Below are 25,733 nucleotides of genomic sequence, written 5' to 3'. Positions count from 1 at the left end.
CAGGGGGTTGGAACTGGATGAGCTTTAAGGTTCCTTCCAACCCAAACCGTTCTGATTCCTCTGTTCATCTGTATTATGATACTGCTTAGTAACACATTCACATCCTGCTGTAATTTCCCATAGAACATCTGCTTTAGTGCATTTCCTTTTCTTCATTCTTTCTGGGACTAACTACCTCTTAAGTACTGCATACAGTGTGATTCTTCTGGTAAGGTCAGAAATAATTTCTTTTCACAGGCAGTTCTGCAATATTACTGTGAAACCAGTTCTTGACAAGTATGTCCATGCATTGCAGCAGTGGAACAAGGTATTTTCATCCCAACAAACTGAAGTAGAACAGAATCTTTGATTCAGTTGTGCTTTGGGTTCAGCGTTACAGCACGTAGCTGGGTGGCTTTCTTGTGGTGGCAGAAAGGTGGGGTAGGAGCAGAGCTCTTCCTGTTCCTGCTTCAGTGCCTTGACCTAACCTCTAGTTGTAAAGCTGTGAAAAGCTCTACTCCAGGAAGCTGATGCAGGCAGAGTTGGAGGCTGTGATCTTCTTTCCTTCCAAAGTGTGCAAAATGGACTCTTTCAAAAGCTTGCAAACACATAAAACCGTGGGGCTTGGATTTCTTAGAGTGGGGAAATTGGGGTTCTTTGCCTCCTGCTCGCTGATAATCTTTAAAAGTTAATGAGTCGTGGTTCGTCTTTGGTTGTATCTTGATGCAAAGTCTCTGTTGTGTTGACCGCCCTCGACAATTAATTGGTAACAGACCAAATGTTTCTGTGTGAATCATTCTCACCTTCATATTCTAATTCTACCTGTCTCCCAAAACCTTTTAGTTCTAGTAGGTCACAAGACAAAACAACTGCATAACCAAATTGCAGGAGTTTTCAATATCTCCTCTGGTAACATGTATGGGAATTACTTTTTCCTTGTATGAGTGTCCTCCTGTACAATAGTCTCTGCCTCAATGACACAGCTATGTATGTCTCTGAGCCTGTAGAAAACAGAGGCCTGACTGACATTGCAGGGGAACATATGCAGATATTTCTTCATAAAATGTATGTTCTGTTGCAGACTGGAGGTAATAATAAACTCCTTTTGCAAGATTTCCTTCCCTGTTTCTATTGACCTGTAGGAAGGTAGCTCCTGTGTAGCCTGGGGTTGTCCTTGGGTTTGTTCCTTTTCAACAAGGGGAGTTGCTGCATTAATATTTTTAGTGGCACATATTAAGTAGCAGTCATAATATGGAAGTCTGAAATGTTTCATTTAGTTATCCTCAGGTTAAATAGTTCTTTTCTTGGAAGCAGTGGAAAAGCTTTTGTCTTTCCATCTTGCACAAAGTTACTGGAGTTAAATTGTATATTGTGATGTGCTGGAGTCTCTTCTCTGCCAGATGAAACTGATATTCTGTACTATGTCTGCAAACAAAAAGATCACTCATTTTTTGCCTGTGTTTAACCCCTCCTGTGTCACTAGCTCCCGATGGAGTTTGTTTTCAAGCTCTTGAATACTAATAATCAAACAGGTACTCAAGTGAAGAAGTCAGGAAGATAATTCTAACTTTAAAAATTCACGAGACTAAAAATAATAGGTGGGGGGCGAGCATAGAAGAAGCTCGGGCATCAGAGTGCTCTGTCTAAGGGTAAATGAGGGCTGCATAAAAAAGCAGAACCTGGACCATCCTCATTCCCGTTCAGTAGGAGCCAGAAAGGAATGTGAAGTCAACTGGGAGTTGTGTAGTTGTCTTTATGGTGTGATCCATAAGGCTGAGTCTTGAATGCATGAAGCCAACCTTGCATGCTATTAACAAGAGAATTAGCTTCTAAATCTGCAGCTGCTGTGTGTTGAAGCACAGGATGGGTGAGTTTACTTGCCAGGCATTTGATTTCTAGCTGGGGTTTTGCTTGAATGGGGAAAATAAGGGAAAACCAGCCAGGTTGGCAAGAACAGACAAGGAAGTATTGAGTTGGAACAGTCCCATCTACACTGCTGAATGCAACAGATAAGAGAGCTTCAGGTCAACTGCTCATGACCAGTATATAACATTAGGAGATGCACTAGGAGTCCTTGTTCCCTAAGTAACCATGGTGTTTTAAGGGTGCTTCCAGCAGAACAAAGCTGTGCTAGCTGAAGACGGTTGTTTGCAGCACTGACTTCAGCAGAGCATGCAGCCCCTGAGTATCCACTGTGAAATGCAGCTTTGCCAGCTTAAAGCTAAGGTGGATCCCTGAGAAACTGTTTTTTCTTCTTTTCAGTTTTCTTATGCTTCCTACATAGCACGTATAATCCTCTGTAGAAAAAAAGGCAGTGCCACCAAGGAGCAGACTCTACCTACAGACAGTCGCTTCCATAGGTTCTGTTTATATTCAGAAATACAGCAAAGTTAATGCTAGATAATTTCCAAAGCGATGCCCAGACTCTTTGGAGGGGGGATGTGGGGTGTGATTTGGTATAAAAGCCTCTTGGTGGTAGGATAAAATAAAAGCTTAGTCATAACCCAAAGTTATGACTAAAAGTTACGACCCAATTGGATTAATTGGGTGTCTGGGACACTGAATGGTATTTAAATTGTTAACATGTGGTTTGTTCAGTGTCTCTTGGGAAACATGTGGAGAGCAAGGTCTGAAACCAGAATTATTGTGAGAGTAGGCAAAAATGCAAGGAGAAGAGGAGAGGCAAGGCTTCTTTTGGATCACTGCTGAAATAACTCCACAGATGGCCCTACTTCAGCTCTTGGTTAGACTTTCCAGACTAACTTCATGGCAGGTATAAGAGGTAGTGAAGACATGGTTAATAGTCTCTTCTCTTCCGAGTCCTTGTGGTGTGTGAGGTTGTCTGTACTGAATATTTATGAAAGCTTACCTATTTTATTTCTGCGTATTTATCCAGGAGTAGATGCTTGCCCTCTTGCCTTGAAGAGTGTGTCGTGTTCACATTCTAACTCTGCCAGCTTTTCATAGTAGCAAGGCTCAGTTTTCTCCACAGTTATGTTCTTGCTAACACCTTGAATAGTGTATTTTACTGCCTCTCCAAAGACACTTTGAAGGTATTGGCAGGCTATTATCTTGGCATCTAATATCCTTTACCTTCAAATCTGTAAATATTTTTCTGTGTTCATGTGTCTTTTCCTGTGTGGTTTTTGTTATTCATGGCTGCCTCTTCTCATTTTGCTTCCTTTTCTCTGAATTCTCATGACATTAGGGAAAGGGTTGTTTTGATCACCGCATACTAAGCCAGCAATTGTAATAATGGAACAGTTTAGGGAGCCTGTAAGCCTGCAGCACTGATTCCTCCCTCCAATGGACTAACTAAATTGATTTCCACCTGGTTCGGACTCAGGGGTATCATTTATACTTTGAGTAGATTGATGAAATTTAGACACATTTTGTTAGTCCATGGGGGTATTTGGTTTTGGGTTTGCATACATTTTCATGCTAACTAAGCACTGCCATGCAAGTGGCTGGTACTGACCCTTTGTTCCTTTTCTTTGTGCAGATTGTAGAGACAGTGGATTTGTTGCCAGAGCACGAGCAGAGCATAGAAGCGTTCATGCCTTCAGTGGGGTGGTTGCAATTTGAGCATGCGAGTGAGGTTTGGGGATTTGTTCTCTCAACCCCTCTCTCTCCTTAGGTTTTGGACAAGTTATGTCCAACTGTATTCCTCGCCTCTGCTGTTCTGCCTTTCAATTTAAAAACACTTAAACACAAGATCTTGCAGAGTTTTCCTGTGCATCCATAAATGTTAGGAAGTTGCAACAAACATGGAAGTACTGTACACTGTTAGTTACAACTTCACAGAATGCACTTTCCTTTTGCTGGCAAAGGATTGGTTTTGACCAGTCTGTCAGGTCAGGTTTCTCTAGGGCCTTTGAACAGAAATGCCAGCTCCTATCCTGGAAAGATGTTTGCACCTTTTGTAAATAGTGCTTTTTTTGGTAAAGGAACCCCGCTTTCTCCTGAGTTACTGATCTTGGGCAAAGACTTTGCCTGTTGTTCTGTGGAAGGATGGAGATGTCTTTTAGCTACCTGCAGAAGAGAGTGGTCTTGGGGTCTCCACATAGTTCAGTTCCCAGGGCAGGATTGTATGACCTGCTCAGGCAATGCTCTTGTAAAGCAGTGTTGGAAGAAGAGAGAGGAGAAATGATCCAGAGATTGTCTTCAGAGGTGTGATGTGCAGCATAACGACCCATGGCCTGTTAAAGCAAGGCTATCCTTATTGTGTAAGACATAAAAAGCTGGTTGGAAGTGGTGTTTAAGTGAAAGCTGGGGAGAGAAGTGAATAGGAAGTTAAATGTCATTCTGTAGCTGTTTCTTAATGTAATTTTCCAATGCTACCTGTAAAATTGTTCCAGTTTCAGTCATTGTTGTGGATATTCCGTTCCCACTTGGACAACGCGTGGAAATGGTCAGCTGCCATCTGCTAACAGAAGTAACAGCCCTCCCTGCAGTGTACACAGATGTGGCTGAAAGATCCCACTAAACAGCCAGGTTCTGCATGTGTGAGCTTGCAATAGAATTGGTGAGCACCCTGGGAGTGTTGCTTTCCAGGAGTCATGCCCATCACCAAGCTGGTTACATCCATGTGTTTTAGTGCTGTTCAGCCTTTAAAAGAAACCCAAAGGATTGCTTTTGAATATCTGTAATGAAGGAGGATGTGATTTTTAAAGGCACTTCTAAAACTATCAGGTAAAAGTAAGTGAAATATGCTGGATAATGAAAAGCCTTTGAACTCCAGTGATGCATCTAGAGTGGTAATGTTCACTGCTTGTTTTTATCTGATTAAATGTATAGTAGCACTTAAATTGCTTCACTTTAACACCTCTATGTAGCACATGCTGTAAAAACAGAAGAGTTGGCTTCGGTAACTGTTAGCAAGGGACTCAAGTTGAACAGCATTGTCACTGTTATTGTATGTTCCTATGAGTATATGGATAGAAGGGACTGGCGGGTCATTGAGTGTGCTCTTCCATAGCAGCAGCAACTGTGTTAAGCTTAGAAGTGCACACAGAATATGAACTCCACATATTATGGGTGATAGCATGCATCTTAACTATGTAGTATGAATTGATAATCTGTAATAAAGGATCAAATGTTGCAGCTGTAATGTGCCATAAAGCAGAACGAGAGAGTTTGAGAGTATCACTAGAGTCTTATGCCTGTGTATTTGCTAGTATTAATTAGATAATGTTAGTAGATTAACCCAGGGATTAGACTGTATACCCTGTTATAGAGGATGCAAAATCAAAAGCAAAAAATCTCCTACTGTTCTGACTGAGCTCGGAAGTGGTGGCTCAGTGTTTCCTCCCACTCCACATTTTTGTGAATGATCTAACATCAAAAATGAGCAGGTTCTGTCATTTGAGCTGCTGTCCATGTAATTGCACCAAGAACAGCAACACATCCTACCCAGCTTTCTGCCCAACTGACCACTCTCTAGGGCTTCAAAAGAGAGAAGGAATGGACCAGGAAGAGGAAGATTTCTGTTTTGAAGTCTCCAGATGACTCATGGATACATGAATTTGGTATTTGTAGAAAATAAAACCACTGAAAACAAACTGATGCTGTGCTCTTTAAAGCCTTCTTCAGAGAGCCAGTCACTGTTTCCTCAACAGCTTTTCAGGATGTCTTCAGACACCGTAAGTGTTTCTTGCTCCCTCTCCACCTTCTAAATACAGGAAAACCTTTCTAGAGTTTCATTCTAGGTTCTTCATTCATTTTGACTTCCAGTCTGAACTGGGATGCAGCCATTTTATAGTACTTGGTTCCCACCTGAAGCATTGTCCTTTGACTGAAAAAGTTCATAGTTCTGCCTGCCTGTTTCTCCCATCTGTCCACCCTACCCGTATTTGAAAGGAGTAATTGTAATTTCTTGTCACTTTTCTCTCTTTTTATTAAAGAGACTCCATCACTCTAATCATTCTTGTAACCTTTCTTTGCAACTTTCCCTGTTTCATCTCTTCTTCTTTGCATGTAAATTACCAGAGAGGTGGTAAAATATTTCAAATGAGGCTTTACAGGTGCCTGGAACAATATTCAGAAATGATGGGCTGCAATACATTAAGGAATTTAAGAGCTGGGAAGGGAGAAGCCAGAAGCTCTCCTGGACTACTTTCCCAAGCTCTTTCCCTGCAGGGAGCCCAGTCTATAAGGACAACTTCCCAGTTATCTTGGAGCCTTGTCTGCCTTCTATACCCTTACTCTACACATTTGCTCAAACCCATGCCCTGCTGCCCTTGGGAGGAAAAGTGGATTCCAGAACATTAAGCAGAATTTTACCTTACAGCAAGTTTGCTTTCAAAACCAAGATAGGAGATTTGGGAAGTGTTTGGCTGCAATCCTTCCTGAGCCTGCGTTTGAGGGGATCAGCAAGGTTAGACTGGAGTCATCTGTGTTCCCACTCTTCGTGAGCTATTCCAGCTGGCTGGTCTGTCTCTCTGCAGCTTTTTTTAAGCTTTCGTGATTTACTCACATCTTTTTTTGCTGCTTTTGTACTACATATCCATCCTGAAATCAGGCTGGTGTCTTACCTTCCCGTCTCCTTGCTTGAGCAATTAGTGCATAGTCTCTCTGAGGAGAGAATGAAAATCGGGAGTGGGAGGATTGTGATGACAGCAAATCACGTCCTCTCACACACTGGAGTAAAAGCGGAGTAGGTTTTGCTTGGGTCTGCATGGGTGCTACCAAGGTCAAAACACTGTTCATTTGCAAATCTGTCCTGAAGCACACACACAGATGCCTACTGAGCACCCAAATCATATGGAGAAGAAATGGAAACAAATCTGCTTTATAGCTTCTCAAAGTCAGCAGATGTGTGTTTCTTCCTCATGCTGCAAACTCCCTCCTGTCAGTGCTGGGAGCACAACTACAGGTATTTGCTGCCTTTTGAAATTGGTCTTTGTTTTCTCCTTGCCTTTGAACCTTTTCTGTATTAGTATTTTTTCTCCTGCTGGGTGAGAAAGTGACAAGAAAAGATATTCTCTTCATCTTTGCCTTAGAAGTGTGACAGATAGGGGCTCTCAAGCCTATGCACCAGCTGCACCATTGCTAAATTATGATACATTATTGCTTCCATTTCTTTGCTTTCTTGTTCAGCTGCCGGAAGGATAGGGATGTTAGAAGAAAACAAAGGAGCAGGCTGCTTTCAGAAGGGAAATCTGAGGAAGGAAGGCCATCACAACCAGCAGGAGGAAAAGGAACACATTGTAAAGGGAAAGGAAAGGGTGCCGAGCTGAGGTTTGCCATGCGGCTCTGAAGCAGCAGTCGAAGCAGGGGGAGTGTAAACACTGAAGCAGAGCTGGAAGGAAGGTGAGGATGTGTTTGGAGCTTATCACTGGAGGCACAGGCAAGCTTGCAAATCATGTTGAAGTGGTCACACAACAGAGATGAGTTTAACCTTGGCACAAGCTGAAGCATTTGCTTAAAGCATTCCATTTTCAAATGAATGTCTGCTTTCTGCATTGAAAAAAAAGTGTGTGTACTGTAAATCTTGTCCAAGAAAGAGACCTAACACGGAAACGTGTTGTTCTTTTCCCCAGAAAGCTGTGACCTGCATGCTGGTGGCCTCCTGTGCAGTGGGGTTTCTCAGGGTATAGATGGGACCTGGGCTGTGCTGTGTTCTGTCTGCTCCCCCAGCTTGACTTCCCAGGAACCACTGAAACAAAGGGTTGGATATCTTGCTACTACACGTACTCTTTCCAGGCTGTGGAATTTAAATTAAGATAATCATAAAGTTTAAGTGTGTCAAAGAACTAAATAATGAGTGATAGACTGTGAATGGAGATATATATATATAGTAAGTCTATTTTATATATACATACATATATATATGTAAAAAGAAAAAAAAAAGAGAAAAGATTTATCTTCATGTGCAGCTGGAGGAAGGGAAGTGGGAAAGAATACCTTGAAAGAATGAGGGGTTGGAGGATGGGCAGTCATAATGTACTCTTATTTTCTGTTGGAAATCAGACTGAATAATTCTGCTGTAAATCTGAGCAGGAGCAGCAGTTGATTGATTGTTTTTCCAATTAGGCGCAGGAACACGCTCATGCTGGGCTCTGACAGTGTTGCCCTGAATGAACTCAGTAGTAGCAAAGCTTTTCTTCCTGCAGTTAGCAAAACAAACAAAACCCTGAGCAGAAAAATGCCCTTAAACCTCACTCATTTGTGGGCAATTTAATTCTTAATTTAGCAATACTGCTTAAATTGTAATTTCATCTTCTGGTGTGGTATATGAGCACCTTTTAATTGTTGGGTCACTTCCGTGATGATTTAGGAAAGCAGGCCTGCTAGTTGGATGCTTCAGAAGACAGCATTTAAATCCAGTTAAAGGTACCTTGTGCACTTGTTGGTTGTAAGACATGAATTTGACTGCTTTGCTGAGTAAGAGTTGAGCATGGGCTTTCCAAACTGGTATGTCTTTAGAGTGCCCCTTATTCCTCAGAGAAGCAACAAAACGCTTTAATTGAATAAGGTGTTAAAATGAAACCACTTACTTTAATAAGGTATTAAATTTTCTGCTGAACTTTAGGGAAACCATTTTTACCATTTTCAGCACTGGAAGAAAATAGTATCACTTATTTTCATTTTGGAGGGATTTATAGTTTTAATAATGCAGCATTCCCCAATAATATTGCCATCCTATTTTGTTCTAAAGATGATTTAGAAATTAAAACATAAATCTCTGTATTTCTTCAAATAAATCTGATCATGCTAAATTGAAATCAGTAGTTTTCACAGGAACTGCAGTCTAGTCCATTGAAGTAGACATGAAGAGTATTTTGGAGAGTTTTTTCTTTCTAGATCCAGAACTCTCCATTCATGAGATGAAGAAGTTACAGCTTCTCAAGCTGTTGGATTTCTGTCTAAATTTTAAGAAGTAGGCTAAAAACTTGCGAACATTCTGCAGAAGAGATTTTAAATGTAAGTAATTGTGTGGAGATTTTCGCATTAAAATTACACTCAAGAACTGAAGCATTGGGCTCATGGTGCAGCCGTAGCTCTCACGCTGTCATCCCTTAACGTTTCTTGCCTTCGTTATGCTCATCAGTGCCTGACGAGATAGGGGTTGATCTTGTAAAACATCAGGTGAGTTTCTGATTTGAGCCCATTGGGAAGCTTGTGTGTTAGTATCCATAATGTTTTTCTTTCATAATGTGTAACTAGATAGAGGAGCAGGGCTGTGTTGGTACTGGGGGGAGAACAGCTTTCAGTGACTCCTGAGCATATAAGAACCTGATGTCTGCTTCCCCCCCGAGTGTTTAACAGTGGTGCTGGAAAGACTCTGCTAGAATTGGAATGTTTTATTCATTGGGAAAAAAACCAAAGTAGTTTGTTTTCCAATCTCTGCTTTTATGAATGCAGTTAAAATGGCAAGGTGTAATCCTTTTCCCTCCTCCTGACCCTGCCCTCTGACAGAAGGGTCAATATATGTTTCTGATCTCCTCTGTCACCTGTATCTACATCCAGCTGGAGTGCTCTGTTGGCTTCTTGTAAATTTGTGATGCATCTCGCTTTCATAAATGACAACGTAACATGGGGTAGAGACCTAAATGCAAACGGATTTTGCAGCATCAGCTTTATTAGCGTGTAAGCTTCCCTGTTACGTTTGTGGTAGTTACATTGCATCTTTTCCTGATTTTTTGATTCCCATTGACAGGAATTGTAGCATGTGACTTTTATCTGATTAAATATTTTGATTATAAATGACAAAATAATTAATTTCTATTGGGTGTTACAGGGGGAAGTAATTTCCAATGTTTTGGCCCTTGAAAGCAAAGGCCTCTTTCCTTAATGGTTCCAATTTTATTAGTCAGTTAAAAACAAGCTTTTACAATATACAATTCTCCTTCAGAAAAGTTATTATTCACCCAAATGTAGCTTGTGGAGGTAGACAGAAGGCTTTGAGATGGAGGATTAAAGATTATTTGGAAGCCTTACTCAACGTATTTTAACTTTCTGAGATGTAAAGCTCTTTCAGGGATAGAAAATAAATGACTTTTCAGAGGTTGGATGGGAACTAATTCCATATGTTGCTCTGGGTGGTAAACATTGATTTCCTTTTCGATTCAAGAAACCTAGAATGTGTGAAATCCTCTTTAAGGTGAAAAGCTCCCTGTGCATCAGTAGGGCCAGGTTTTGCTGCAGTTACCGCAATGCTTATGCTGGTTTGAATTTAGCAAGGACTTTCTTTTGGCTTTTCTCAGTACAGAAATTTTGAGAGATTAAGGTGGAAAGCAAAAGGTCTTCTTGTGATACACTTTTGAAAGGTGTTCTGCATGTGGCTATTCTCCAGTTTTATTCTTAACTTTAAAATCAGTAGATGCTTATGGCCACAAACCTCACTTGTGAAAAGATTAATTGATGGTCAGCTATTGAGAGCGAATTACAGCAATACTGTATTGGGCTTCTAAGGGAGGCAGGTGTCCATCTAACATTTTTATTGCCATTGTATTTTAGCAGGTGTCTTTCCCTACCTGTCACTGCACTGAAGAATACATGGGGTTAGTAATTCTCATGAGTTAGATGCATTCCTAAGTTTAAAAAAAAGAAAAAAAAAAAGAAATGATAAGTTTTTTAGTGTTCCAGGATAAGTAAAAAGACATTTTTCCTCAGGAACAGTGTGATTGAAAGTCTTAACTTGCCCAGCAGTTGGTATCCCCTGTTCTGTATTTGGTTCTGCTGTAGGTGGTCACCAAACATCTACTTCAGGAGATTTTACCAGGGAATTGTCTCAGTAAAGCCCTCGCATTAGGTAATACACTTTAGCTGGTGCTTCTGAAGTGACTCCATTTTTGCAATTTCTCTAAAGTCAAATAACATCAGAACGAGCTGGAGTAATGATGGATGCATATATAATATTTGTTTGACATCTCCTTGATGATTGCTGTCAAAATACTTCATTTCTGTGGACGTAATCAAATGCCTGGATTCACTTGAGGTATAGGGAAACCAAAGGTAAGCCTGTCCTCATGTTTCTCAAGGAATAGAAAAGTTAATTTACAAAGAACATAGTGCATTTCTATTCATAATCCCTGGTTTTGGAAAGGTTATGGAAAGACTAAAGCACTGGATTCTTCTGATGCTTGTCAATTTTCAACACTTACATTCGGTAATAGTTCAATTTAATTGCCCTGTGTGTGAGGATACATCTGCTCGTATATAGGCATGCATTCTCTAATAAAGCTTGAGATGGAGGTCCTCTGGTGAGCAGCTCATAGATTGCTCCCTTTGCCAATATAAATTTCAATAACATGTTTAATAGTATCTGGGTATTATTTTGGGAGCAATTTGAGTGTCTGTTATAGATCTGTTTTGGGAAATAAAATCAGAGATTCTTGTTGTAGTATTTATATCTGAGAAAGAGCTGAGTGACCAGTATGAAGAGTGCAAAAGCACTTTGCTCGCTGTACCCATTGATTCACTCTCTGAGATGCAATCTGCAGGGTCAGTTCTGGACCAGTAATACTCAGTGCTTTCACTAGTGTTCTTCATGCTCTCGCCTGGATTATAATTACTAAATTTGCAAATTATATGAAATTAGGAGGGATTTCAAATATGTTGAAGGACATAGTGAGAATTATCATTTTGGCAGGTTGGAGAAGTGGTTTGGGAGGATTTATAAGGAAAAGTGCAGTTTCCTAGACTCCAGAATGATAAAGAGCATTAAATGCATAGACACAGAGTAGAGAATAACTGGCTTCTGAGTAGTTTTATAGAAGAAAGATCTGACGTTAGTATTTAGTCTGCAATCCACTGAAGTTAAAGTGTTGCACTTGCATAGAAGGAGGTCAGAGGGTTTATACAAGAAGACTCATGGAATAATCCCTAAACCCTCAACTGGAGTGTGGTGTTTGGTTCTAGCCTTGCTCAGGGAGGAGGTGAAGTGATGGAAGAAATGCAGAGGACAGTGAGGATGATGAGCCTTGGATAACTTGACATTTGAAGGATCTGGACTGCTTAGTTAAAGAGAGGGGTGATGGGGTCTTCAAAGATGGGATCTTCAAAATAATCTTCACACATTTAAAAGGCCACTGAAGAAAGAAAAGGAACCTGAACTCCGTATACAGAGTGGCTAGAAGAAGTGCTGAAAAGCTCTATCTGGTCTAGTAAGGTAGATTCAGGTTGGGAGTACACCTAACAGGAAGAATGAGTCGTGGAGCAGGTTGGGTTATCCTGGAGTGTTGATTGTTGGATGTCTTTCTCATCTGCTCTTGTTTTTTTCTCAGGAAAACCATAAACCTTGATTCTTCTGTGGACAATGGGTAGATGGTGCCTCTCTGGTTTTGTGGGTTTAGTTTTTCCTTCTTCCTGCAGTTTATATTGGACTGCAGATGTGTCTCAAATGTTTTTATGGATGAGCCGTTTTGTAAACAGTGTATGTCTTTCCAAGTATGTAAACGAGTATAAATGATCCTTCTAGTTCCAAATTTCTCACTACAATTCTGTACAAGATCGAGTAGCAAAAATCATCCTTATAAAGAATGCCAACTTTTAGAGACTGTCAAGAATGGGTAATTTTCCTCTGTGATGAGTTGAGAATTGTGGCTTGGGGTCACATCAAAAACTGCAAGCAAATTTGAGAATGAAATTGTTTCATTGTCCCTTTTCCTTCCCATTTTATCAAAGTGACAATAGAGAGGAGATGTTTTAATTTTTAATTTTTCATTTTTTAATTTATCTATTAAATGAATTTTAAATATAAACTAACTTCTTGCACTTACTTAAGACCCTTTTACAATCTAAATATCTTGGCACATTTAATGTAAGTGGAAAATTGTATAGAAATTACCTTAACATCTATTCTGTATTGCTTTTTACTGCTGACTTCATCATTCAAAGACACACAGCACATGCCCAGCTGGTATAATGTAATTATGTTCAATTTATGTAACTTAATTATTAAAGACCAGTTTTTAGAGAGTTGATTTCTATGCTTCATCCAGCACTCTTGCTGGCTTAAAGGAACAGCTTTAGAGTCACAGAACGGTTTTGGTTGGAAGGGACCTTAAAGCTCATCCAGTTCCAACCCCCTGCCATGGGCAGGGACACCTTCCACTAGGGCAGGTTGCTCTAAGCCCTGTCCAACCTGGCCTTGAACACTGCCAGGGATGGGGCAGCCACAGCTTCTCTGAGCAACCTGTGCCAGTGTCTCACCACCCTCATAGTGAAGAATTTCTTCCTAATGTCTAATCTAAATCTCCCCTCTGGCAGTTTAAAGCCACAAAGAAAAACCACATTTTCAAGAAGACATGCTTTAAAACAATTGTTTTTACTTCCCATCCCTTTCTTTCTCAGATCCTTTTCTTTCCGAATTTCAATTAAGTCAGCAAAATGCTACTTTAAAACCTGAACAATCTATGTTATGAAATAAGGAACAGAAGATAAAGGTATAGTTTGTCTAAATTAATTTAAAATAGTATCTGAAATTAGACCTTAAAGTGATAGGAAATCCGACAATGTAATAGCAGGACAATCTTCTTTTTTCATGCTACTCAGAGACTGCATTGAAGGCTTGTCTGAACACTGGGAGTGTCAGGCTGAAAAGTTTGCTGCTAGCATTGAAAGATCACAGATTGCCTTTTGTACAGCTGAACAGGCAAGAAGTTTTGTGGGATGGAATTAGATTGCCTGGAAAGAGAAATAACTGGAGAGCAGAGTGGTATGTACCTGTAGACGTTGCTCTCCCACAAGTGTACATGACTGTTCCTGCTGCAGGCACGAGGGTGATTCAGAGCTTGAGGTGAATCATCTTCTGGAGGTCTTGTTTGCGTGGGAAGATGAGAGAAATTAAGCCTTTCATTCAGGGCTTTCAGCAACTGCTTAAAACTAGGCTGGATGGATCTGAGTCAAGGTCTCTGTGTCTTTGAAAAGTGAAAATTAAGGAACAAATGCAAAATAATATTAATGTTAACTGCTTCAGTCTGTTAAATCTATTTCAGGGCATCAGATGACCTTTTAACATGAGTTACCAGCATGCTGAGAACCTTGTCCCATTCTGCTCCCACTCCTGGCTTGTGTGTCAGGCCGTGTTCCAGGCTTTAGACGGGCATACCGGTTTGCACATGAGAGCCTAGAATGATTTGTGTGGTCAAAAGTCCCAGCTGGGAAATCAGTTCACAGTAAGCCCTACTACAGTGAAATAAATGAATGCATACACACAAATGCACTGTCCGTGTGTCATGTGTTGTCTCCATCTCGCCCATTACCTTCTCTCCCATTTCTGGTATTTTTACTGGAGAGAAAAGAAGGCTTCCCCTACTCATGGAGCAGGAGAGCAGTTCTGATCACCAGTGCGGTGGTGTTACAAGCACATCAGTTTTGCACCATGCTAGCACAGCTGGTTTGGACCAAATTTCTTCCCTGTGAGGGTGCTGAGGCTCTGGCACAGGTTGCCCAGAGAAGCTGTGGCTGCCCCATCCCTGACAGCTTTCAAGGCCGGGTTGGATGGGGCTTGGAGCACCCTGCTGTAGTGGAAGGTGTCCCTGCCCATGGCAGGTGTTGGAACTGGATGAGCTTTAAGGTCTCTTCAACCCAAACCATTCCATCATTCTATGAAGTAAAGTATCCGTAAAACTCTTGCAGTGAGAACCTCATTAAGTTCACTGAATTCCTTAATGTAGACACTAGGACTGACCACATATTAAATTCAGTGACCGAGCTGAAAACTAATAGAATTAACATAAACTGTTTGACATAGAAGATGCTTTTGAGCCCGCATTCTGACTATTTATTCCTAGAACACACGATTTTCAAATCAAAAGGTCCATAGTGAAAATTTTGATAGTTTTTCTTGAATTGGTTTGCTTAGGAATTGGTTTTATTCCAGGAGGAATGATCATTTCAGATGTTTTTCTCCTTCACAGGTGCATTTTTTTTTCCCTGTCCATTCATTAACCACAGCAAAACTGTTTGCACTGCTTTGTTAGGTGTGTCCTATCAGAAAACATCTTACAGGCTGCTTTCGGACTGAATTTAGAGGGAGCTTCACCATTCGTTGCAGCCTTCTGATTATAAGTGCAACATCCACAGAATTGATCCAAACTAAATTAAAACCCAAATCGCTGCTACTTGCTCCCATTGCTCACATCACCTGAATATTTATTCGGGTAGTGATAATTTTGAAAGGGAATTTTTTGGGTTTGAAGAAGGGGCAGAAAAAAGCTGAGCTTTGACATCAGAAACCTCCCTTGATCCTGTTTCTGATGATTTTTCTTTTCCCCACTCATGAGTCCCCCTGGCAAAGTGCACCAGCCCTTCTGGTGAGAAGATGTCAATAATTCAGATCGCATTATGTTGGCAATTCAATCAAATACAAAGTTACCTACGTTTCAGGAGCATTTGAAATTCCTAGTTATGTAGGAAGTTAATTTGAAAGAGCAGCTGAATGCCTCCTGGAAAACGCAGAGAGTTTCTCTTTAGTACCCATTCTGCTTGCTTGCTCTTATCGTATATTTTCTGCATTTCTCTAACCTTGTTCTTGATGACAAAAGACATTTGCATGAAAACAGGATCTTTGTTTCTTAAGTGTTCATCTGTTCCTGCTGTTTATTTCCCACCTAAAGTCATAATCCTCTGTTTGTGGCATCACAATTGGGTGCAGTGGAAATTATTATGTCATCACAAACGAAGGATTATGACTTCAGGTGAGGGGGTAAGCAGCAGGAACAGATGAACTCTTAAAAGCAAAAATGCTGTTTCATGTAAATGTCCTTGGTAATAAAGAAGAAAAGGAGGTGAAATACAGAGAAACAGAAAATTGGTATGAGCAGACTTATGCCTGAACAGTAGGGCAGCAGATTTTCCTTCAGGCAGGAGCAGCTATTTTAAATGAGGGATATGTCCATGTAGAATTTATTCTTTTAAATATTTTCCTCTCAATTAAAAAAGTAGAACTACTTGATGTTGCCACTCAAATACCAAAATGACAGCTCAGTTTGCAAAGGGGCTTTACATCTTGTGTCAGGCATTCTTTTATTCATTCCTTTGTGTGTGTTTTTGTCAAGTCACTTTGAATCTTGAGGAAGTTTCCTTTTTTGTGCCTGCTGATAAGTTTTTCAAGCCCAAACCCCACCATTTGGAATGGAGCATCTGCCCAATGTAAAGCAGAATGACCATGCTGGAAGCTCATCTAAACCACACTGCTGAGCCAGTCAGCCAAATGCTTTTCACGGATTGCTTCCATTTAAAACCACAAGCAGCAAGCTGACATTTCACTTCAGCATCATAAGATGGAAAGCTCTGAAATACCCAGTAGCAGTCTCAGCTTGTACCTTATTTGGGTTTTATATGTGCTTTTTTCCCCACCCTCCACGTTGCAGCTGCTCTGTTCTTTAGTAACAGGAGGTTAAAAAACATTGGTGAAAACCAAAAGGTTTATAAGAACAGAAACTAAAATACAGAATGGAAATGAGAGTAGAGAACGATTAATAGCAAAGCCTATTGTGTGCTTTCTGTGGTAGCAGCCAATTTGACTTGCTTTCATTAAAATTCTCCTTGTTAGCTCGGGCGATGTGGTGGGGTGATGGACTATTTGATGTCTGAGAAGTGGTGAGAAGTTCGCTGTCTAATGATGGACTAATTAGAAAGCCCATCCTAGCAGGATCCATGGAAATTGATTTGCACAGTGCCATTTTTGCTAATGACAATCATGAATACGTTTGCAGTCCTTTACTTACTCTTCCTACCCACAGCTAATGAAAGAAAAGGAATCATTAAGAGCTCAGCTACAATCTATCCAGAGTTTCCGTTGCCGTGTAGGAATAGCCATAGTTTAAGATCTTCAGTTTTAAATAATACTATTCATAGAGAAGCAAGCTCCACTTGTCTGCCTCCTATAAAATAAGTGTGTTTTCTAATGCATCTCTTCTCAAGAGTTATCCTCGCTGAATAGGGAGTCAATATCTCCTCTATGCAATTTACAGGAAATTATCACTGCAGCATGGGACTAGAAGAAGCAATAAATATGTGGTTTGAGTGAAATTAAAATTAATTAGATGATTTTTCTATCTATCCACAGTTAGATCAAGCATTTTTAATATTTCTGAGTTTAAGACAAACAAAATGCTGTTACTTTTTATATCTTATGATTTTGTTTGAATTCACATTTACCCACTTGCTTTCAGATGCTTTTAATCTGCACAGACAGTAGATGCCCATATGGCCCAGAGAGTATCCACAAAACTAGAATTGTTTGCACAAAGATCTCGTGAATAAAAGATGGTGCTGATCATTGCAGTGTGGCTACCTGTAAGTACATCCTGTTGTCCCTAGGACTGTAGCTATCACCTCCTAAGCTTCTTGAGGCCTTATCTGGCCCATAATGATGTGGCATTCCTTGCTTTTCTCATTCACCCACCTATGCTTCTGTAAATTCTATCATAATTGAAGAAAACTATAGACCTCTTCAGTTATCCCTTAACTTAGGCTTTTTAGGAGCATTTTGACTGATGTGTAGCCAATAGCTGGGGATATAGCATTAGGCTCCAGGAGCTGGCTGTAGCAAAGTTTTAATGTACCTTCACTAAAATGGATGTCCCATGAATGTCATCAGGCAAAGGTGGAGTTGAAGAAATAGAAGGTAAGTGAAAGCAGCTGAGGGCAAGCAAGGGAATGGCAAAACTTCTTTGTAGGCAGCAAAGAAGATGTGTATAGTGAAGGCTAGAAACAAGGTGTATGGGTAGCTTGAAGCTATTGTTACCTGGATAGGTTAGAAGAAGGGGTAGCAGAGGAAACAGAGTGAGTTATCAGAAGGGAAAGTATGAATGGAAAAGATGAAGGTTCCTGTATCTGAGTTTCTTGGATTTCTTCTTGGTTAAAAGAGAAAGAAGGGAAAACGGAACTCTTGAGGAGCCAGAGATAGCAATCAAGAGGGAAACTTGCAAATCTCATCAAGAAATTCTAGTAAGAGGACAGTATTTGCTCTGGGACATGGTGGTTATGTGTAGACAGTATTACAAAACAAGATGATTCTGGTGTCAATGCCTGATTTAAATATAAACAAGAAAAGTCCAATTTATTTTAATGAAACCATGTTACCTTGACCTACATAACCAAGAAGAAAAAGATCTTCCATCACACCACAAAGGAATTTAAGTAGGGTCAGCACTTTAATTTATTTCTGAGGTTTAGTCTGTCCAGTTTATCTTGCGTTTGCATTCACTGTTTTACTTCAAGAAAGTTCTTATTCATTAGTTCCCTGAAGCAAAAGTCTTGTCTGATTTTAGCAATAAAGCCAACTCTGAGTGTGTTCATTTAATGGCTTTCTTTTTCCCCTGAAAGAAAAGATTTTCTAATTTAAAAATTTACTTGTAATGCCTCAATTCATGGTTTATGATGTAGCATCTGTAGACAATATATGCATGAGTATATTGCATCTATATATATGAAAAGTTTCTAGATATGGTAGGTACAAGATTTCGGCTTTCTCTGCTGTTCTGTGTTACGTCCCAGCATTAGCTGCTCATTAGTCTTGTAGGGGTTTTAACATTTATTCCTTTTTATTCCTGTTGCGGAATCTATGCAAGAGATTAAGAAGAAATGTCAAGCCCTTATGCCCTTTCTGCACTGTTAGTGGAGTGGGTTTTCAGTCATCTTATAAAGCGTACCATTCAGCGTTTGAATGTGCAAACACATATAAACTAGCACTTCATTTAAATTAGCCTTTTTGTGTGTGTGCAAAACTGACTTGAAAATGAACCTGCAAAAGCAATTGGGTGGATGCACAGCTGAGAGATATTCCAAAATGGCGATCAAGGTAGGTTATCCAGTACAGCAGACTAGAGAAGGTCTGTTTATGGACCATATTAGGACTTTCAAAACTAGTATTTCTTTAGAAAACTAAATGATGAAAGGTACAGATATGTGATCCACTAGCGTCGCTTAACATGCAATATTGACGGCTGATAGTCTTTTTGATGAAATGTTGCTGTATATAAGCTCATTTGGCTTTAATTTAAAGTTCAGGTCATACAGTTGTTTAATCTAGACTCTTCATTTATAAGTAATGACTTGGGGCTTGCTTGAGACAGAAAAAAGATGTTAGAAGTTCTTTACTGTGAGAGTCGTGAGGCACTGGAATAGACTGCCCAAAGAAGTGGTAAATGCTCCATCCCTGGCAGTGTTCAAGGCCAGGTTGGACAGAGCCTTGGGTGACATGGTTTGATGGGAGGCATCCCTGCCCACAGCACAGGATTGGAACTGGGTGATCTTAAGGTCCTTTCCAACCTAAACCATTCTGTGATTTTGTTGATATGGGTAAGTGCTTTGTAATGGCTTTTACTCTTGTACAATTCTTGTACAAGAAGTCTGGGTAAACATCCAAAAGTGCAGCACAGGCTGGGAGTCTACCCGGCTGAGGAGCAGCTCTGTGGAAAGGAAGCTGGGGGTCCTGGTGGAAAACAAGCTCAATATGAGTGAACAGTGTGCTGCTGTGGCAAAGAAAGCCAACAGGATGCTGGGTTACATCAACAAGGGCATCACCACAGAGATCAAGATGTCATTGTCCCACTCTACTCAGAGCCTGTCAGGCCACACCTGGAATACTGTGTTCAGTTTGGATCCCCACTATACAACAGGATGTGGACAGGCTGGAGGGGGTGCAGAGAAGGGCCATAGAGGTAATCCAAGTATTCGGAAGTCATATGAGGAAAGGCTGAGAGAGCTGAGTTTGTTCAGCCTGGAGAAAAGAAGGCTCAGGGGAGACCTTATCACCATGTTCCAGTATTTAAAAGGTGGCTGCAAAGAAGATGGTGAGTCTCTTTTTACACAAAGTGAAATGGAAAGTAGAGGGTACAAGTTACTTCTGGGGAGATTGAACACAGGAGCAAAATTGTTCACAGTGAGAACAATCAGTCATTGGAATCATCTCCCTGAGGAAGTGGTGGATTCCCCCATGTTGGACACTTGACTCAGCTGGACAGGGACCTGGGCTTTCTAGTCTAGGTCATGTTTAGTCAAGAAAAGTTGGCCCAGATGATCCTTGCAGTCCCTTTCAGCCTCGTATTCTATTCTATGATACTATGAGTTCTGATAAAACATTAGTTAATTGTAGTACATTGTGTAAAGCAAATATAAAAGCATATTAAATGATAAGATTTTGCTAAGAGGTCATTGTGTTGGTCAGGTATCTGTGCACTGCACTGAAGTCTCATGTGTTCTTCCTCTACAGAAAAACATGCAAAGAGCAGCTGTATTCTAGAGGATTCGGTAGCTGTTAAAAATAGATGTAGTGGGGAATAGGCAGCCACTGGGCAGTGAATTAATAATTATAGAAAGCTCTGTGAACAAACTTCTTACCCCTTCAGTGTTCAGGTCAGAGGCATAGTCTTCATAGGCACAGAACTACTTGGCTGCAGTGCAGCAAAACAATAAAGGAAAGGCCACGTTAATGAAAAAGCAATGAGTGATGTTAGAAGCCTAAGGTCCTCTGTTAGAAAAACACTAGTGATCTACCTAGCTGGTATCTCATATCCTGCCATGTAAAAAGAAGTCACCTGCACAGTTCTGTTTCACCTAAATACAGCCTTTGTTCTGCTTTACACTCTCTGCCATTTCACGTGCTCTTCTCATCTTTCTTCCCTTAACATGCCCTTTCCATTTCATTTTCCCAGTGGAACTGCACTACTGCCTATACTAGGCTCCTTTTCCCAGTGCCAAGAACCTCATACTGTCTGTTCTTGTTCTTCCTTGGTATTCACTTGCCACTAAAATTCACTTCTGTGAGCTATAGTGTTCTTGCTTTTCCTCGATTGTATTTCAAGAGAGGCAGAACTTGATTTGGTTTATGGTGGTCAGTCTTTTAAGGTGGATGTGTACCATGGGACTTGTGTAGCTCTCCACTGGGAACTTTCCTTAAGCAGGGCCAGTGGTCTTGCGAAGCACAAAGGTGAGATGATTGTGAACATAGACTGAGAAAGTTGGGGCTGTTCACTCTGGAGAAGAGAAGGCTGCATGGGGACCTCAGAGCAGCTTCCAGTATCTGAAGGGGGCCCACAAGGATACTGGGGAGGGATTCTTCATCAGGGACTGTCGTGACAGCACAAGGGGAAATGGGTTTAAACTTAAACAGGGGAAGTTCAGGGCAGATACAAGGAATAAATTCTTTACTGTGAGGGTGGTGAGGCACTGGAATGGGTTACCCAGGGAAGCTGTGAATGCTCCATCCGTGGCAGTGTTCAAGGCCAGGTTGGACAGAGCTTTGGGCGACATGGTCTAGTGTGAGGCATCCTTCCCACGGCTAGGCGTTGGAACTAGATGATCTTAAGGTCTTTTCCAACCGTAAGTATTCTGTGATTCTGTGATTGCTGTGCTTCTTGCTTAACTTGGAGATTGCAGACCTGCTGGAATATCCAAAGGTACTTACCTTTTAATATCATGTTTTATTGGGCAGCTGTTTTTAATAAGGTGTTTAGATTTACTTTATTACATTTTTAAAATGTAAAACTATTTTCATTGTCCTTGTTATCTTCTGTTCAGTTGAGTTTACTGTAGTCAGAGAGTAGTGGCAAACACCTAGGCGGCAAGCTCCCTGGGGGTAAACTTTAGTGCCAGGAGTTCCTCCTTAGGTGCCATGGTTTGTATCACAAATCTTCTCTGAATTTTGCTCCAGATTTTACTTTCCTTAAGATGCTGTTAAAATGTAGCCCCTCACAACAGGGAGGTCAAAGCATTAGAGCTGTTGCGAAAGTAAGCATTTGTGTTTAGAGGAGCATGTCCTGGATTTCATCATCTGTTTAAGACCGGTGAGGTATTGGAAGTATCTTCATCATTGGCTGAAGTGCAGTTGGGAGGAAGCAGTTGAACCTTGTGCATTTTCATTGTGATGGTTGGGAATCTAGTCAGGGAATGGAGAAAGTCTTTGGAACTGAGCTGATGAATCACAATGTTAAAGTTCAGCAGCAGTGATTATTAGAATAATTTTTGAGGACTCGTAGACTGAAATATGTTTTTAATAGTCATACTTCAGGTTGCACACTTAAAAAATGGAAACCTTCAGAAATTTTGTTGCATAAGATACATGTAAAGAATATTCGAGTTACCTTGGTTTATGGACTGCAGTTGCCTATCTAGAAGACAGATGAGTAGAATATTCTTGTGTTACCTGTTCATCAGTCATGTAAATTTGCTGCACGCTTTGATTTCATCAGAGAAACGTCTGTTAATCCCCGGGGAATTGGAACAATGAGCCTGTGAATCATCCTGCAGTGCAGAGTTGCCCTCCTAATCTACTCTCTCCCAACAGCCTGTCCTGGCACAAGCAAAACCTAATCTGCTTTGCACTCCAGGGTCCCCTCTTGCCCCTTTGTACTCCTGATTGAGTGAAGTCCATTGTCCCTGGGGTTTAATAAACCAGGTGAGGTGAGGAGGAGGACCCCACTGGCTTTTCTTGCTCACCAAGTTGTGGACCAGCTTGGTTTATGAGCACTGCCTACCCATAGCTGTGATTTGTTCTCTTTTATTCCCTTCACAGTTGGGTAGCACCAATTAAAAAAACAACAACAAAACCCTCATAACAACTTTGAAAATCAGCAGTAAAGAGCTGCAGAAAGGATCCATGGCTTTATTCAAAACTAGAGTCAGAAGAAGAAAGGCATGTTTATAGTTTTCTTTACTGACATTTTTCAGTCCATGCTAAAAAGAAATGTTGGGGCCCCAGAGATGTGTGTATTACTCCACATGGGGTCTCACCAGAGCAGAATAGAGAGGGAGAATCGCCTCCCTCAACCTGCTGCCCACACTCCTTTTGGTGCAGCTCAGGCCACAGTTGGCTTTCTGAGCTTCAGGTGCACATTGTTGGTCATATTAAGCCTCTCATCAATCAACACCCCCGAGTCGTCCTCAGGGCTGATCTCAGCCCAGTCTCTGCATGTTTTCATCCAAATCCAGTTGCACAGAGTAGCTCCTTAATTAAAAGGAATTTAATAGTCTAATCCCTGCCTGAAAGAGTCTGGACCCAGACCCCCGCCCACGTCTTTCTCCCCAGGACCTCACCTGTACAGAGTTCCAGTACACAGATTCCAGGGCACTGGCACAACAGACAGAGCAGCACTGCAGCCTTTCCTTTCTCTCCAAAACCATGTGCTTGTCACCTTGCAAACACTGCAGTTACTGACACGCTGTGTGAGTATTCAGGCTATTTTCTGGTTTCTGAGACTTCAGTGAAGGAGCTGATGCTTGTGCCCTTGTCCCTGCTGCTCCTGCCCTGCCAGTAATGACTGGATTCTGGTTCACCACGTGACTTTAAAGTGGTCTCAAACATACTGGCTTGCATGAAATCCAGGTTTCATTCCCTCCTATCTGCAAACCGGGATACTCTCCTAAAGCTACAGAGCATCTCTGGGCTACAGCTTTGAATAGTGACAAAACAAAAGACTACTTTATCATTGTTGGGGTGCACAGTAATTGTTACTGAACAAGGCATCCAGCTTGCTGTGACTGGCAGAAGTTTTAGTTAGCGCAAGTTTCCATTGTATGATGGATGCAAAGAAAGACGTGGATGCAGAGAAAACAGTCTCAATACATTATTGTCTTCCATATCTGCTTGAAATCATTAGAAATTGTTAATAACTGGGAATTTTATGGTTTAGTCAATATCCAAACTAAGTCACCGCATCTCTCTCTAGATAAATTTTAAATATGAGGATATTTTGCCCTGTAATTGTCTATTTCTAATGTGTATGGGTATCTTCTTTGTCGAGTATTTCACACTCTGTTCTCTGCAGGTCAATCCCTCCAAGAGAAAGACCATTTTCTGTCACTGGAAGAAGAGAGTAACAGATTTATATTGACTGACTAACAGTCCGTCCAGTGATTAAAGTTGCTGAGTCTTCTGAAATTACTGGCTGCTAGCAGGAGAAGCCAAAAGTGAGAGGAAGTGAAGGAGCAGGCTGGGAGAAATACCTCTATTAACAGTAAAAATGTCGTCTTAATATTCTCACTTTACTAATGGATTTTCAGATAATCTTAATTTCTCTTTGTGAGAAAGAATGGGCAATAAGCAACTATGCCTCATGCTATTGCAAAAATATGTTTTAACTTATAATAATTTATTGATGATATCAATTTATATTCATGTAAGCAAGTAGAATGTGGGTATTCTGCTTTCCTGACTTGGAACTATATATTGCAATATTAATTTCATCTGTCAGCTATGTTAGACAGTAGGCCAAGTGTGAGACAATCAAGAATATGCCCTGAAATACTTTTATTAGACAACTTTAATCACTCAATGCATGTTCAAATGTAGCATGTTGTACAGTGTTGCTCTCAGAGTATTTGGGTGCATGTGATGCTCCTTCAAGTCTGCAGAGAGTAGTAGGGTGAGGGAAGGAGGGAGGAATGTTTGTCTTTTCCTCCAAATTTCTCTGTCAAGACTTAGCTGTACTTTTATATCAGGAGATTCTGGAATCATGCATAGGTATGTCCACACTGAAGTCTTGTGTACCTGTATTTAATAAGCTGGCTTTTTGCAGCAGCTTATTAAATGCTGTTAATCAATCAATCAAGTTAATGCTGATCTTGTGACAAGAGTCTGCCTTCACGAGATTTCAGGTCTGTCTCTGCAAGCCTAGAAACCTATGGAAAGACTAGAAAAAAAAAAGATTAAGACTTACATGGGTTAGACCTCCAAGTACCTGAGGTTTTCATAGGTACAAATTGAAGTGTCAGTAAGGTGGGAGTTCAGAATATGGTTCTTCACTGCTGTGTTGTCAGAGTAACGTGAGAAATGCTTATTATTTCCAGCAAGTAGAAGCAGATGAAGTACTTAAGTGAAAGGGCAAGGAATGCTTAATGGCAGGTATTAAGTTGGTGCACAGTCTCAACCTGAAAGTCCTGGGGTGGATAAATTATAGGGGATTAAATACTCCACAGTATTGCTTCCATTGGAGCTCCGTGGAGGTGGGTGGGTAGCTGGGACCACTATAAGAGGAAGTGTCAGATGAACTGAAGAGCTGTAAACTGGTGTCTGCTGCTGACAGTGAGAATAGCGATTACTGAACACAAGCTGAGCTCTCTAGTAGTAGCTCTGCTGCTTAGGACTTCTTATGAAGACAGGCTGTAGACAGTGCTATGCTTTTAGCAGAGTGAGCTTATGGTGTCCTGTCAGTGCAACACTAGCTAGTTTGTAACAGGACTTGGTACGCAGCCTAACCAATGTAGATGGCTTTGGAGCACAGACATCCATTCCATTTTGGATGTGTCTCCACATCCAAAGCCACCAGTAGCCTGTGTAATTTGTGGAATTGCTTACTTCTATCAAGTGACTAATGACCAGCATTGATACCCAGGGAGTCACACCTAGAATGACTCTCAGGCATTGGAGAGAATTGATCCAGGTTCTCCCTCATCTTCCAAGAAACTTTAGGACATGATTTTTTGAGATAGAAAAAGGATAAATACTAACAAAGTGCTTTTAGATATTACCTTTGAATGGAAGGTAATAAGTTAGACTCACTGGTGAAATGAAGAAAATCCTGGTGGAACGTAATGGCCATCAAAATTAACCTTAGGAAGAGCAGGGCAGAAAGAAGTTTCCTGAGATTCAGGGCATTGTAATAAGACTTTAGACAGGCTTTCTGTTTTTTATGAATATAAATAGCATTCAAAATTACCACTAAATAGGCTTCAAAAACGAAACTTCGTGTTAGGAATGTTAGTGACTGTTAGGAGAGGAATAAAGAATAAAGCTGAAAACATCATTATAGCACTGAATAAATTCATGGAGCATCCACATCTCCAGTTTTTTTGTGGTT

At 40.7% G+C, this 25,733-nt stretch overlaps 1 protein-coding gene across 4 annotated transcripts in view; it reads left to right on the top strand.

Annotated features, from left to right (window-relative positions):
- LOC133273769 (transmembrane protein 263-like) overlaps nt 1–25,733 on the top strand; it is a 200,525-nt gene that overhangs the window by 54,448 nt on the left and 120,344 nt on the right. Inside the window, exon 2 of one of the 4 annotated variants that reach the window (XM_061462287.1) lies at nt 13,480–13,642. The exons of the other annotated variants lie outside the window; for them this stretch is intronic. Within the exon in view, the coding sequence (XP_061318271.1) occupies nt 13,597–13,642 (46 nt within the window). The 5' untranslated portion in view covers nt 13,480–13,596. The remainder of the gene's footprint in view (nt 1–13,479; nt 13,643–25,733) is intronic. 4 annotated transcript variants of the gene reach the window in all.

This window comes from Pezoporus flaviventris, unplaced genomic scaffold (assembly GCF_033815535.1).
Source record: "Pezoporus flaviventris isolate CSIRO_AGI_PZ_B2104156 unplaced genomic scaffold, CSIRO_AGI_Pfla_v1 ptg000035l, whole genome shotgun sequence".
NCBI lineage: Eukaryota > Metazoa > Chordata > Aves > Psittaciformes > Psittacidae > Pezoporus > Pezoporus flaviventris.
This window is presented reverse-complemented; position numbering and strand designations above follow the sequence as displayed.